Here is a 14,342-nt window from a genome sequence, read left to right as displayed (position 1 = left end):
TATATTTATAGAAAATAATTAGTTGTACATGCAGAAAATGCCATTTTTGGAGTTGGTAATTACCGTATTTTCCGTATTTTGGAGCATGGAAAATCTGGTTATGACTTTGTAAATACGAGGGATTTATGTTGCCGATTTTCATACCAATCATCCATGAGTGAAATTGACCGATTCCGACACCGATCATATGGAATAATTCTTCCTTGTTTCTTCTTGCACAGTTGTGCAGCGTTTTTCTGTCCTTGTTAGACCCAGTTTGTGCTGCTCTCTGAAGGGAGTAGTTAACAGCATGGTAAGAGATTTTAGTTTTTTTTCTTCTAATGATGCATTTTTGGCCTTGTGCGACTTATACTCTGGAGCGACTTCTAGTCCAGAAAATACGGTAGTCCTTTCTTGAAAGAGGTTCTCAACAAATCTTTGGCCCCATGGCAGCTTATTTAGCAGTCGCACTCATTCAATTGTGCGGAACAATACGGTACAGAGCAAACAACCTAGCTCGTTACATGCAATATTATACGAGTGTAAGAAAAGCGAATGGTACAAAAAAACGTGACGTCCAAACAACGATTGCCCCCAACACACGGCAGGTTACGCCAAGGTTACGCCGGGTTAAAGGTCAACCAAATGGATTTGCTGGATAGAATAATACGTCTGTAATTTTGGCCTCTTCACTGATTATTTCCATGTGAAGTAAAAACAAACATGGTCCGTTCTATTGTTTGGGTTGCAACAACAAGTTAGATTTATTTCTGACAATCTGGTACATGAGGTCATTTATTATACAAAGTCCATTTCTAAGTGCTTGCAGAAAACCTTTTCAAGTTGAAAAAGTCCACATCTAATCTCCAAATCATATCTACTCCATAGTAACCTTGGATGACCTTCTCTACGTCAGGTATCGGTGGAGTGACGCAAGGCAGCCATGAATATTCACGGCAGGAGGTGTCACTCGAACTTAATTCCCTGCGCAAGAGGAAGATCCTTGCTGTAGTTGATGGTGCACGTGGAGCGCCGCATGTACTGCTTCCACGAGTCACTGCCGGACTCCCTCCCTCCCCCGGTGTGCTTCTCCCCGCCGAACGCGCCTCCGATCTCGGCGCCGCTGGTGGGAATGTTGACGTTGACGATGCCGCAGTCGGAGCCCTTGGGTCCCAGCCAGCGGAAGACCCGCCCCATATCTTTGGTGAAGATGCTGCTGGACAGGCCCTGCTTCACCTCATTGTTCCAGGAGAAGGCCTCCTCTTCGCTCGTGAACTTGAGGACGTAGAGGATGGGGACGAAGGTTTCCGTGTGGACGACGGCAGAGTCGTGAGGCAGCCCGGCGATGATGGTGGGCTCCACGTAATTTCCGGGACGGTCCATCACGTTCCCTCCGCAGACGACCGTGCCGCCTTGCTGCTTGGCCTCCTCGATGGCGGCCAGGTACTGCTGCACGGCTTGCTTGGTGTGCAGAGGCCCGTACAGGGTACTGGGGTCCCAGGGGTCTCCGATGCGGACTTGTTTGTAGGCTTTGGCGATTCTGTCGATCACGGCGTCATGGAGACTTTCGTGCAGCATCAGCCTCCTTGTGGTGGTGCAACGCTGCCCGGCGGTTCCGACCGACGCAAACACGGCCGACGGCACCACCAGATCCAGGTCGGCGTCCTCAAACACGATGATGGCGTTGTTTCCACCCAGCTCCAGCAGACTGCGGCCGAAGCGCTCCTGAACCATCATGGCCACCGTCTTCCCGACTTGGGTGCTGCCGGTGAACGACAGCAAGTCCACCCGCTCATCCTTGGACATGGCGGTGCCGATATCAGCGCCCCCACAGGCCATGGAGCAGATCGCCCCCGGGAGGTTGTTCCGCTCCAGCACCTCGGCCACAATCTTGGTGACGGCCACGCTGGTGAGGGGCGTGGTTGGGGCTCCTTTCCAGAGGCAGACGTTGCCGCAAATCAGCGCGATGGCGTTGTTCCAGCCGTAGACGGCCACCGGGAAGTTGAAGGCAGTGATGACGCCAACCAGACCGACGGGGTTCCACTGTTCGATGAGGGCGTGGCCCGGTCTCTCCGAGGGCAGGATGGGCCCGCCGATCATTCTCGACAGGCCGACGGCGTAATCGCACACGTCCACGTACTCCTGAACCTCCCCCACCCCCTCCACGTAGATCTTCCCCATCTCCAGAGACACCAAGCTGCCCAGAACTTTGATTTTCTTCCTGAGCGCATCCCCAATCTGCCTGACGATCTCCCCTCGTTTGGGGGCAGGGATGTCGGCCCACATCTCCCAGGCTTCCCTCGACTTCGCAACGCTTTCTTGGTACTCGGCCAACGTGGCTTGGGTCACTCTGGCGATGGGCTCGTTGTTGGCAGGGCAGTACGAGGTGACCACCTCCCCGCTGCCTCCCCAGCTGCCGTTATAAACGCCGGGGTTGTCCTCAGCCAGACCCAGCTCCTTCAGCCAAGCGTATTTAGGCTGGTTAATGAGGAGACCAGACATTCCGGCGGACTGGTGGTGCTGGACGGGTGGGGATTTGGTCCTCAAAAGAAGCCTGCTGTGCCGGGCAATGGTCAGGGTGAAGCAACGATGCATGAGTGCTGCCGGTAAACATACAAAAACAAGTATTTACTTGCAACTTGTGGAGTTTTTTTGAGCTGTAATCATCTAATAGTTAAGATATTCATTTGAAACCCAGAGGAAATACTACACATTTTAAAACAAAAGCTGTCAACCGTCCATCCTTTTTCCTCAGCAAACAGCCCGACCTAGCATGATGATGCTAAAATGTAATGTTAGCACAATAGCATCAAATCGCTATGCTGGAGTTGCTCCTGTCCCACTCCTTCACGTTAGCACATTGTTAGCATGTGACATCTATTATGTTGGACAAGAGCAGAGTTACGGCGAACTGGAATCACTGCTTTCATTTCATTGCTTCTAGTCTCCACCCTGACTTCCGTCAAGTAGGAGTCCTGCTTCATAAATGGAATAGTTTCACAGTTGGAACGCAGAGAACCTGTTTAGCACCTTGTAAATACAATAAAACATTACAGCCTTCTCGACATGAAATATCACCCCGTAGTCACCCTTACTGTACTTTTACTCAATATAGTACGCATAATATCACAAAATAGGACATATGAGACACAATGTAGACTTGCACACATTAGCCTTGGGAGAGTTCCTTTGTTTTTTTTTTTTTAATTCTGGCCTCCATACAATACTTATTTATACTTACTTAAGCTTGAAAATGCTTAATTTAGGCAATAAATAAATCAAGTACGTATACTTTTCATATTAATAATAAGCCGGAGTCAACCACAAACATCCATGATTTCATAATTAATGAAAGCTTCAAAATGCAAAGTACATGTAAAAAGAGACAAAAAAAGCTGTTCCCAGCAGGACTTCCTAAACGCACTTTTAAAGTGTCTTTTTTACAATCTGAGACAATTCAAATGGTAGAAAACAATTCAACAATATTGACCTTTAACAATAACTTGAATGCTGTGGCTGTTGGGTGCAAAGGTGTGGAACTACACAATGTTTGGAATAGCAACAGCTATTTTTCATGACATGTCATGTCATTATTCCTTGCAGGCGGCCATAATGTTGTTAAATAAGAAATAGTTTTCAATGCGAATATTATCATTTCATCCAGGCACCATGTTTTGTGTGTATGTGATCCCTAATGCTAACTCCAAAGTGGAAATCGTGCAGTTTAATCACTCCCAAAACGCTCCATTTAGCGTCATAGCCAGCAGGTTTTCTGGCAGCAACAAGTGTCATATCATGTGGCCTGAGGCTCGTTTGGCGTTCTGGTAACATGCCCGCGACTCAAGGTCTTGCGTGTTCTACTAACTGTCTCCGTTTCATCATTTCATGATAACGGTGTCGTATTAATTCACAAATAAATTTGAAACACAAATAAGAACGTTGAGGAACCATCGGGTCAGCTTTGACTTACTTTTCCGCAATGTCCGAAGGTCCACGTCCACTGGAGAGCACGCAGCTTATTATCTGGCGTCTCTTGAATTATACGTCATCAATCACGCCCTGTTGTAATGCTCGCTGATTGGACGGGAGGATATGACGCTAAGTGGCGCCCTGCTTCGCTGTACACTCCTGCTCCATGCTAGTGCTGCTCCTTTGTTGTGATTAGCCGTCCAGCGGTTTGGATTTTTCAACAATATTCCACATTATTGCACAAAAGCGCTGTTGTGAATATTACAAAGATGAGCGGCGGAGTGTACGGCGGTGGTGAGTGGCTTTTGATCACCTCCGAAATGAATCAGCTACCTCTATTCCTTAATGTTAGCATTGTTCGTAGCTAGCGAGCTACGCTAGCCATGCTACCGGTTAGCTTTATAGTTCGCAGCGTGCGAGTTTATTTATTGTAGCTTTATCCATCGTAGCTTATAATGTGTCTGTATTTACGATTATGCCATATGCAACAGGCCGTTTAGGGGGTTCAGTTAACTTCCGTTCATGTAGTCAGCAAGTTGACGCAATGAATGAATGAAAGTGAGATGGGCGAAACTTCGCCGAGTTGTTTTGTTGAGTAAATTGTTGTTTACATTTGTAAATCGATGACTGTACTTACTGTTAAGAGTAAGACTTTGAACAAACGCCTTTATCAAACATTAATGACAGTATTTACTGATAACCTTGCAGCGAACACATATCATGTTCATATAGCAATAACATTTGACGACGTTCATGCTAATATTATATAACATTTTCATAACCTGTACTAGGAGATAATCCAATAAATGGTCAAACACTTCAAGTCTTACCTGTTGTTTCCCAAGGATCGAAACTAATTACACACATAAAACTCATGCAAGAGGGGAAAAGCTGCAATCACATTATCACTGGTCAATCAAAAACAAATGCCAAAAAAATGCTGCAAATTGCGAAAACGCACACAAAGCAACTGCATGAGATAAATACTGCAAGGTCCAACAAGACTACCATCTATCTGTGACAAGGGGAAATGATGATGTCAAAATCTAATTTGCAGAAGAACTTTCTCTTTTGAAGTCACAAGCAAGACAGCCCACTGCTCATTGAGAAGAGAGATACATGCTTTAGTCTCCAAAAGTGCCCAGTAAAACCAGAAAACCAGTACCAGTAGACCAGTACCTAGAGGGCTCTGAATACTTGCTAAATATGGCGACTGAGGAGGGAACACTGATCCCTCCGGCTACATGTTCTTATTCTCTGACAAAACAGGTGTGATAAGAGGCAGAGTTATGAGGTCATCTGTTGTACAGAGTTGGAACGACAACCAATGTATGGGAAACCCAAATTCATAAATGATGTTTTGTTTTTCCAGATGAGGTGGGGGCACTGGTATTCGACATCGGCTCGTACACTGTGAGAGCTGGCTACGCAGGAGAGGACTGTCCCAAAGTAAGCAGTTGTTCTGTCAAATAACCTAATTCCACTTGTCCCTTTTTTTTACTTTCTGTGTGCGTCTTCATCTCTTGTCGCGAAGGGGGTCAGCCGCTGATGCCAAGAAATGAGGTCTGTCACCCAGGAGACGGGCAGTAGAAATGGAGTACACTTTATTCTAGATCTTTTGTATGAACATGTGTGTGTGTTCGTTTGATGCAATTAGTTATAAGTTGTTGCAGCGGAACCTCTAAACTTGAACACTGTTCATTCTCGGATGCTTCATTTTGTTCTGATAGGGAAGTACAGTTTCCCAATCTGAACACTCCATCACTCGATGTGGAGTCCGGCGTCCGTCTCTTGTGTCACTTCAGGGATGCCGTAGCCTGCACACAGGCAGTACGCAATGTGATGTACGCAAAGCGAGCAGTACAGTCAGAATGTACGTCTATGCATAGCAGACGTGTGTCAGACTGGCCTGATTATATCAGTCAAACGACAAGTGTTGTAGTGTAGTTTTTTAATGAGGTGTGCGATCAACACAGATTTCTTTTGAGATACTACAACAGGAAGGAACTTTCTCAATGCTAACGGCCAGTTCTGTCTTTCAATTGCAAGTCATGTTTACTATATACGAGTATGAAGATGACTGTTGGGGTGTTATTTCATGTCTGCGTGGTTCTAATAATGTTAGAAACGGTGTTTAGAAGTCCATAAACAGGGTCTGGATGCTCTAACTAGGTGTGGTTTCCACCACAAACCCGCTGGTTCCATCAAGCATGAGTGTTACTTTTTGTGTGAGGTTGAAAACTAAAGGCCTGTGTTTTGCTTTGGCGAAGGCCGACTTCCCCACGGTGATAGGCGTGACCCTCGACCGAGAGGACGGCACCACTCCCATGGAGACGGATGGCGACAAAGGAAAGAGCGGGACCACCTATTTCATTGACACCAACCAGCTGAGGGTCCCCAGGGAGAACATGGAGGTCATGTCACCCCTCAAGAATGGCATGAGTGAGTATTCCTGTTGATGCATATAAAAATGATACCCATAAAGTTGCACAAATCTTTGGAATTCGAATGAGTGACCTCAGCAAAACCTAATTTCAGCCTCAGATCGAGTCTGAGCACGACTTGTAGGACTTTTAGTTTCACTCATTCTGTCATCAAGCATTGCTTTTTCTTTGGCTTTTTGTGACTCTCTTACCACACAACAAGGGCTTTTATGTCGAGAACAGGCAGTAAGAAAAAGAAAAGGGGTGGTTGTCAGCTGGAGATGGTAAGGATGGTAAGTGTAGCTGATGATGCTAATCAAAATGAGGGTCCGCAGAGAAGAGGCTATTTGGAGGCGATTGTGACACCAATCTAAATTGCAGCAGAGCGGCAGAGTGGGACGGCAGCCCCCCTTAGAGGACTGACCTGGAACATTGGTGGATGCTGCTCAAATTGCCATCTAAAAAAAGATCCTCGTTGGTCCATTTTTTGTTAGCAATATGACCCAGTGCTGATGATTTTTACATACAAACACAGCAAAGACCTTGGATATTCTTTGGCAAGGAATGCTGTGGTTGTGCCCTCTGTAGTGCCGCAATCATGTATTTGCCGTCAGCACTGGCACAGTCACATGATAGGGCGTGGACGTACGAGTCATGAACGAGTCGTTCAAAACTTGCGGGTTTTATAATAAATCAGGACTCTGCTAAAAAGGAAACCAGGTCACATGTCAAGTTGGGGTGTCTGTGTTATGGGTTTGGAACATGTTGAAGATGCGCATGTGCCGAGTACCCGGGTATACCCGAGTACCCGATTGACACAAGTCTCTGTGACGGCTGACGCAAGTGTATCGAGTACCTGATTCACAACTTGTTGAGCATGTGCGACTTTGTGGATTTGGATGTGTGTGGCGACTCAAGTACCCGACTCAAGTGCATAGAGTAGCCGACACTTCAGTGAGTGGTAGGGATTCACGTTTCCCATCACTAGTGTTCACAGGCATGACAGCAGAGGTTAAATAAATTGTTGTGTGTCTCCGATGTGATACATTGCAATGTCATGTTTTTTTATTTATATGTATATATATTTTTTTTTTTTACTTTGTTTTTTTAATAGTTTTTTTAAACAAAACGTCAACATTAATACAAACAAACTCAAAACAAAAATGGGGCACTGGACATACACGGTTATTTCCCATTCCTTGTCATGGTGCAATTTGAGTCATTTCCTAGGTTTCTGTCCGTGAACAGCGTCCATTTCCGCCATTTTTCTCCACACATGTCTTGGATTTATAAGTAGGCGTTGTCATTTGAATCAGCCCATGTCTTCTTCTATTCATCAAGCATTTTATTTTCCTGTCATAGTCATTTCTCAATTGTATGTATCGAAAAGAATGGTTTTGGCCCAGGTCGTACATTGGTTGTAGTTCTTGGAAGCTCATGAATTTCCCCTTGTTTACTATTCTACACCATGCGGTTATACCTCTTGGGATCCATTGTTGAAAGGTCTTATCATGACTCGTTTTGCTGTTTTTTCTCCTGTACAGTTGAAGACTGGGACAGTTTCCAAGCCATTCTGGATCACACCTACAAGATGCACTTCAAGTCCGAACCCAGCCTGCATCCGGTGCTCATGTCGGAAGCATCAGTGAGTTCTTGTTTTCCCAGCAGCGGACACTCTGGGGTTAGTGATTTCATCTGATGTTTGAGGACCTGTGTTTTTGTGTCCGCAGTGGAACACGCGAGCCAAGCGAGAAAAACTCACCGAGCTGATGTTTGAGCATTACAACATTCCCGCCTTCTTTCTCTGCAAATCGGCCGTGCTTTCCGCGTATCCTTTTCCGCTTTTCCATGACGGTCATGCGTTGAGCGTGTCATACGTGGGCGATTGTTGTTCCCTTTACTCTGATAATGTCAGCTTTGCCAACGGGCGGTCTACGGGCTTGGTCCTGGACAGCGGCGCCACACACACCACAGCCATACCGGTGCATGATGGCTATGTGCTGCAGCAAGGTAAGACCTTATCTTCTCTCAAGCACACAGATTTTTTGGAGCTTCAGTCGACCCCTGACCAATGGCAACATGGTTTCTGGAAACGTAAGGTTTTCAAATAAAGTTATTTGAACATAAGTTATGATTTTCTCTTGACAGGCATTGTCAAGTCTCCCCTTGCCGGAGACTTCATGAGCATGCAGTGCAGAGAACTTTTCCAAGAGTTAAATGTTGAAATAATCCCTCCTTACATGATCGCATCAAAGGTGAGCTCGATTTTACGCGTGTCATTGAAGTGACGTACCTGGCATACCGTAGTTTGGGAATGGTTTTATTTCCTTTGAACACGCATCAGATTCCAATTGAGTGCATCCCATAATCACTTCCCAGTTCCACATGTCCAAAAGGAGGAGGAAGAAGCAAAGCTTATTAAATCCTACCCCTCCATCTGGTATTTTTACAATCGCTAACTCTTACATTTGTTCACTTCCTGCTTTCATAATATGGTTTAAGTATTTTTTTTTTTATTTTATTTTATTTATTTTTTGATTTCACATACTGAAATGCTATGCTATGTTTCAAATGTACTTCTTCCCTGAGATCATATTTCTCCTGTCTTGTAGAGAAGTATTGGATGACATTTTTAGCTAATTGCTTATTTTTAGCCTTATGCATTATTTTAGCTGTTTGAAGATGAACTATATCAGCAAGTTGAAGTATTTGTCATTTTAGAAATAAGGAGTTAGTATGTTGTCTGTAGGCGGCATTATGAATTATCCTTACTGACCTTTTTTGCAGTACATTTAGCCAGTGAAGATTGCTTTTATAGTTATTAGCCCATATTTCCACATATTTGTGTTGCTTAGTCATCAACTAACATCTTTGGCGGCATTGAAGTGAAAGACTAGCGTTCAAGTGTTGTGCTTTTGTTGTTTTTTTTTTTGAGTAAAAACCTTTGCAACTTCACCGTTTACCATTCCAGGATGGCGTGCGAGAGGGATCGCCCGCCTGCTGGAAGAAGAAAGAGAAACTACCACAAGTCACTCGCTCGTGGCATAACTACATGTGTAATGTCAGTAGCAGCACCAGGACAACACAATGTTCATTGTTCATTCAAAATGTCTTTACCAGCGTCTTTGTGGTCACAGTGTGTCATCCAAGACTTCCAGGCATCGGTGCTGCAGGTGTCTGACTCGCCATACGATGAACAGTAAGAAAATACACGTTTTTGAAATGAAAGCCAGCTTGGGTTATGACCTTTGGCTTACAAAATGGCGCTTATTGGCATTTGACCTGCCCATTGTGTAGCGGATGTACTGTCCTTAAGCTATTTTCGACCATTTATTTACTTCACTTGTTAAAAATGTCACCATGCTTACGAAATGCTAAAAAAAAGTATTTGTCTTCTTTTAGGGTTGCCGCCCAGATGCCCACAGTTCACTACGAGCTGCCCAACGGCTACAACTGCGACTTTGGTGCTGAGAGGCTCAAAATCCCAGAGGGGCTGTTTGACCCCTCCAACGCAAAGGTGCACTTTGCCTCATTTGTAGAGCTTATCGACAGAAAAGTCATCCTAGTTACTCACAGCTGAAACACGTCACGTGACTAGCCCACGCACGGGCTAGTAACAACATGGGACGTGATTACTGCCATTATGTAATCCACAGTAACAGAACAGACTGAACACGCTAATAATATACCTGCATTCATACCCTGCAAGGCGTGGGCTTCCCAGCATGCCTTGCGGGTTCTATACTAGTGGTATTTGTGTTAGTGCAATGGTGTGTTTGGATCGCCACCGTCAGGGCTTGTCGGGAAACACCATGTTAGGAGTCGGACACGTGGTGACGACCAGCGTGGGAATGTGCGACATCGACATCCGGCCGGTGATTATGGACCCTTGGATTCTTTTTATTTTGACGTGCAAGGTGAGATTAATTTAGAAACCAATCTGATGTCGGACTTGTGTATCAGGGTCTGTACGGCAGTGTAGTGGTGACCGGGGGAAACACGCTCATTCAGGGCTTCACCGACCGCCTCAACAGAGAACTCTCCCAGAAAACGCCCCCGGTGAGTGAATGGGTGACGTGTACAAAAACTATGTTGAATCCGCAGGTTCATGGTTGTTGTTTTTTTTTGCATTTCTAGAGCATGCGACTGAAGCTGATCGCCAACAACACCACAGTGGAGCGTCGCTTCAGTGCGTGGATAGGAGGCTCCATCCTGGCATCACTCGTAAGGACACACAAACACGCGTGCTCACAATATGATATGATAGATATGACTCTGGCCTTGACTCCAACTTTAGTCTGACTTGAAAATGTGTCCCCACGCAAACTATCCATCCAAGCCACATCGTATTTACTCGGGTTTTAACACCTTCTCTGATGTTTCATGGTAATGGTTTCATTTCATTTCAACATGCATCAGATTCCAATTGAGTGCATCCCATAATCAGTTCCCACTTCCACAGGTCCAAAAGGAGTAGGAAGAAGCAAAGCTTATTAAATCCTACCCCTCCATCTGCTACTTTTACAATCAGTAACTGTTACATTTGTTCACTTCCTGCTTTCTTATATATATATATATATATATATATATATATAATTTTATTTTATTTGTATTTATTTTTAGCCCCGTGTCGAAGTACTGGGTGATATGAGCATCCAATGCCATAATGGGTACCATAGTGCGTGTCAATATAGTGATATATATAGCACATCATGACTGGTTCAAGACTCTTCATCCTTGGATTTAGCAAACATCAACTGCTTGTATTGTTTGTCACAATCGGTGTTCCTCATCTTCCAGGGAACCTTCCAGCAAATGTGGATCTCCAAACAAGAGTACGAGGAGGGAGGAAAGCAATGTGTGGACAGGAAGTGCCCTTGATGTAACAGCTCACCTTGGCTCTCGTGTTGATGAATCTCTCCTTTTTTGTATGATTTTTTTTTTAAGTTGGACACGTACACATCTACAGACATGACATTTCTTTTGACAGTACCATCATGGTCAGGTGGTTTGTGGAAACATCCATCAACAAAATATCATTGTAGTACGCTCATGCTCATGCGGCGGCAGCCCAAACTAAATATTTTCTACAGCACACCGACCAAGAACTTTTGAAGTTGGATTTCAGGATTTTGTGTTTTGTAAGAACTTTGAGTTGGGTTAAAGTCGTAATAAAACTGTATTTAATTCTTAACGTTCAGCGGCTGGATTTTATTGTGATTGTTGAATTAACAAGCGAGGGACAAAAGGCAAAAATAATTTGTTATGTCATTGTTTATCTTCCGTGATCACATACATAAAAAGCTGTATCCACTTTCACTCATTCAACAAAGTAACCGGAGGAAATTGCTTGGACGTTTCAGGATGCTGGAACCTTCATCTGAGGAAACCGTTCTTGAAGTTTGGCCAGCTTTTTCTTCTCCATGTTGGATTTCCTGTACTGTGCTCGAATGTACTTCTCGATACGTAACCTGCAGACAAACAGGAAAAGGTACAAATATATCAACCTCTTCATGTCCATGTGAGAAACCCAAACCACTTTCCTACATTTCTGCTTATTTTTATTCTGTATTTTCTTTAATCCAACACGCTGCTGTGCTGGTTTGCTTGTATGTCTCGACTACAATAAAGCTTCAGTGCACACGCGAATCACTCTCAAATAATGAGTGCATTGTGTCAGGTTACTACTGTCGTGCTTTTATTTAGAAGCTTACTTTGCACTGAACAGGAAGTCACCATGCACCAATTTTAATGCTGGGAAACTAAACCGTATTTATGCTGTTGTGTAGCAATACTACAAGACATGTCAACAAAAACTGACCCGGTTTTCGTAGAAACGACCCCTTTGGCGCTTAAATTTGACGTCAACATAAGCGGTCAACCATGTATGTCAAGGCCAACTTAACCAGGGATTTTTTTTTTTTAATCAGAACATGGTGGACCACGACCTGACGAGTTTGTTGACATATGATACAACACATGACAAACGGATGATTTTATGTTGACAAAAAGTGTTTTGACCATGTCATGGTTATGTCGACGTCAACTTAAGCAACCGCTTTTTAGCAAGAGAACATGGTGAACCAGGACGTCATGCGTTTGTTGACATATGATGACAAATGGATGATTTTACATCCATACATCAACATAAGCGGCCACTTTTTTGAATAAGAACAATGGTGAACCAGGACTTGATGTGTTTGTTGACATATGCTACTACAACAAATGTTGACATAAACCGATGATTTTACGTAGACAAAAAAGGTTGACCATGTATGTTGACGTCAACATAAGCGGCCACTTTTTTGAATAAGAGCAATGGTGAACCAGGACTTGATGTGTTTGTTGACATATGCTACTACAACAAATACTGTATGATACTATAACACATGCTGACCTAAACAGATGATTTTATATTGACAAAAACAGTCAAACACCAAAACAAATGAACACAATTCCTGTTTAGTGCAAAGTAGGCTTCAAAATAAAAGAATGGCAGTATTAAACAGGATTCTACCATAATCCTGTGTACTTGTCCTACCTGATGTGCGGCTCAACAAAGTGGGGCGTGTAAAACTTCTTTCGCTTGTATCTTCTATTCATGTACCAGGGAATGGCGTACTCTTTGAATCGATACCTGGAGGGAGGAGCGTTTTGATGAGGACACGATGATAATTTGAATTCTTTCCGTTAATATTTGCCTACAAGCTCTCACCAGTACGCAAAGCCAAATACGTTCCTCCTCCAGGCGCCTGGTCTTCCTCTCTCCTGACCCGTCTGGAGCAGACGCAGTGAAGTCTCTCGCTCCTTCACCACCGTCTCCAACCGGATCATGGAGCGCTCCACCTGGGAAGAGAATACATTTTTCATCAGTTTTTTTTTTTTTTTACCATGGTAACAATAACTCAGCCCCAAAATCCACCAACCTTCCTGATCCTCTCTGGACTGGGCATTTGAAGCCTTTGCCTTCTTGATTCCTGCTGCAGTGTGAGCAGCATGTTCTTTTCCTTCAGCAACACATACCACAGTTTGTGTAAATCCTCATTGCTCTTTGCCCTCAGTTGTTTGGCCGTCCACGGTGCTCCTGCAGCAGGATCGCACAAACACAAATGAGACGCCGACACAAGCACACCGTTTGGTCCATTTCGTTTCACCTGATTTGACTGTGTTCTCTCCCCAGTTCTCTGGCAGGTCGAAGAACTCATCCAGCCCCCTTCTGTTGACAGTTGTGTGCAAGGACCGACATTGAAGCACAGGCCGGCTGAGATTGTACCAACATTGGCCGACCAGCGGAGACTTTTCCCTGCTCGGGGCAAAATAAAGTGAATTAATTGTTTAGTTATGCTTTAGAAAGAGCTGCCGCCAATATCGGTAAGACACACAATAAATAACCCCGAACGTAAAGCTATTTATGAATTACATTTGCTCTTACCTGCAAAGATAAGAGCTGAAACTGGTCCAACCGGTATATTTTTTAACATTTATCTGTGAGGCTATCCGGCAAACATTCTGAAATTGCTTGCAAAGATTCAAAACGCGTCCTGTTGAGGACGCCGCCATCTTTGCCAGGTCGTTCTCAAATTACCCAGCATGCATTTTTCTACCATAACTCTTTTTTTCCTTTTACTAATTTTGTATATTTTACCCAAAATTGGTTTTGTTGCAATTCTTTAGAAGATGCAAAATAAGCGTTAAATATATAAAAAAAATAAAGATAAAAAGTCATCGATATAGCCTTGCCCTCTTAGATGATGGCGGTTTCCGCGTCAAGTCGTTCAACAGCGAATCACGTAGCGTGTTGTTAGGAGGCCTGCCCACCGCAGGTGGTGGAGTTTGGGGGTTATTTTAGACAGCCGTTTCTTTTGGATCGACTCACTAAAATGAGCCGTCTCTTTTGGCTCTTCAGATTTTTGCTGTTGTTGTTGTCTGAAGTGTATTACCAAATTATGTTTATTGTGTACAATGACTTAC

General features: G+C 44.1%; 3 protein-coding genes across 3 annotated transcripts; 1 reads left to right on the top strand and 2 right to left on the bottom strand.

The window, feature by feature from the left end:
- Window positions 1-600: 600 nt before the first annotated feature.
- Window positions 601-4,031, bottom strand: aldh7a1 (aldehyde dehydrogenase 7 family, member A1). The gene is made up of 2 exons (XM_058072524.2): window positions 3,950-4,031; window positions 601-2,579 (listed from the first exon to the last, which is right to left on the bottom strand). Exon 2 carries the CDS (start codon window positions 2,572-2,574, stop codon window positions 946-948), a length of 1,629 nt encoding a protein of 542 aa, XP_057928507.2. The 5' UTR covers window positions 2,575-2,579; window positions 3,950-4,031; the 3' UTR covers window positions 601-945.
- Window positions 4,032-4,076: 45 nt separating this feature from the next.
- On the top strand, window positions 4,077-12,020 carry actl6a (actin-like 6A). The gene is made up of 14 exons (XM_058072525.2): window positions 4,077-4,242; window positions 5,321-5,397; window positions 6,219-6,390; window positions 7,916-8,016; window positions 8,102-8,199; window positions 8,287-8,381; window positions 8,520-8,626; window positions 9,343-9,432; window positions 9,509-9,570; window positions 9,774-9,888; window positions 10,166-10,246; window positions 10,335-10,430; window positions 10,509-10,595; window positions 11,172-12,020. Exons 1-14 carry the CDS (start codon window positions 4,218-4,220, stop codon window positions 11,250-11,252), a joined length of 1,287 nt encoding a protein of 428 aa, XP_057928508.1. The 5' UTR covers window positions 4,077-4,217; the 3' UTR covers window positions 11,253-12,020.
- Window positions 11,631-13,944, bottom strand: mrpl47 (mitochondrial ribosomal protein L47). Its single transcript, XM_058072531.2, has 6 exons — window positions 13,804-13,944; window positions 13,526-13,674; window positions 13,298-13,455; window positions 13,087-13,217; window positions 12,913-13,008; window positions 11,631-11,842 (listed from the first exon to the last, which is right to left on the bottom strand). The coding sequence occupies exons 1-6, from the start codon at window positions 13,929-13,931 to the stop codon at window positions 11,731-11,733; spliced, it is 774 nt and encodes a 257-aa protein (XP_057928514.2). The 5' UTR covers window positions 13,932-13,944; the 3' UTR covers window positions 11,631-11,730.
- Window positions 13,945-14,342: the final 398 nt, after the last annotated feature.

Source organism: Doryrhamphus excisus, linkage group LG4, assembly GCF_037039965.1.
Source record: "Doryrhamphus excisus strain RoL-2023G ecotype Guam linkage group LG4, RoL_Dexc_Guam_v1.1, whole genome shotgun sequence".
Taxonomy (NCBI): Eukaryota; Metazoa; Chordata; class Actinopteri; order Syngnathiformes; family Syngnathidae; genus Doryrhamphus; species Doryrhamphus excisus.
The sequence above is the reverse complement of the archived record's forward strand: the minus strand, read 5'-3'. Positions and strand labels throughout refer to the sequence as shown.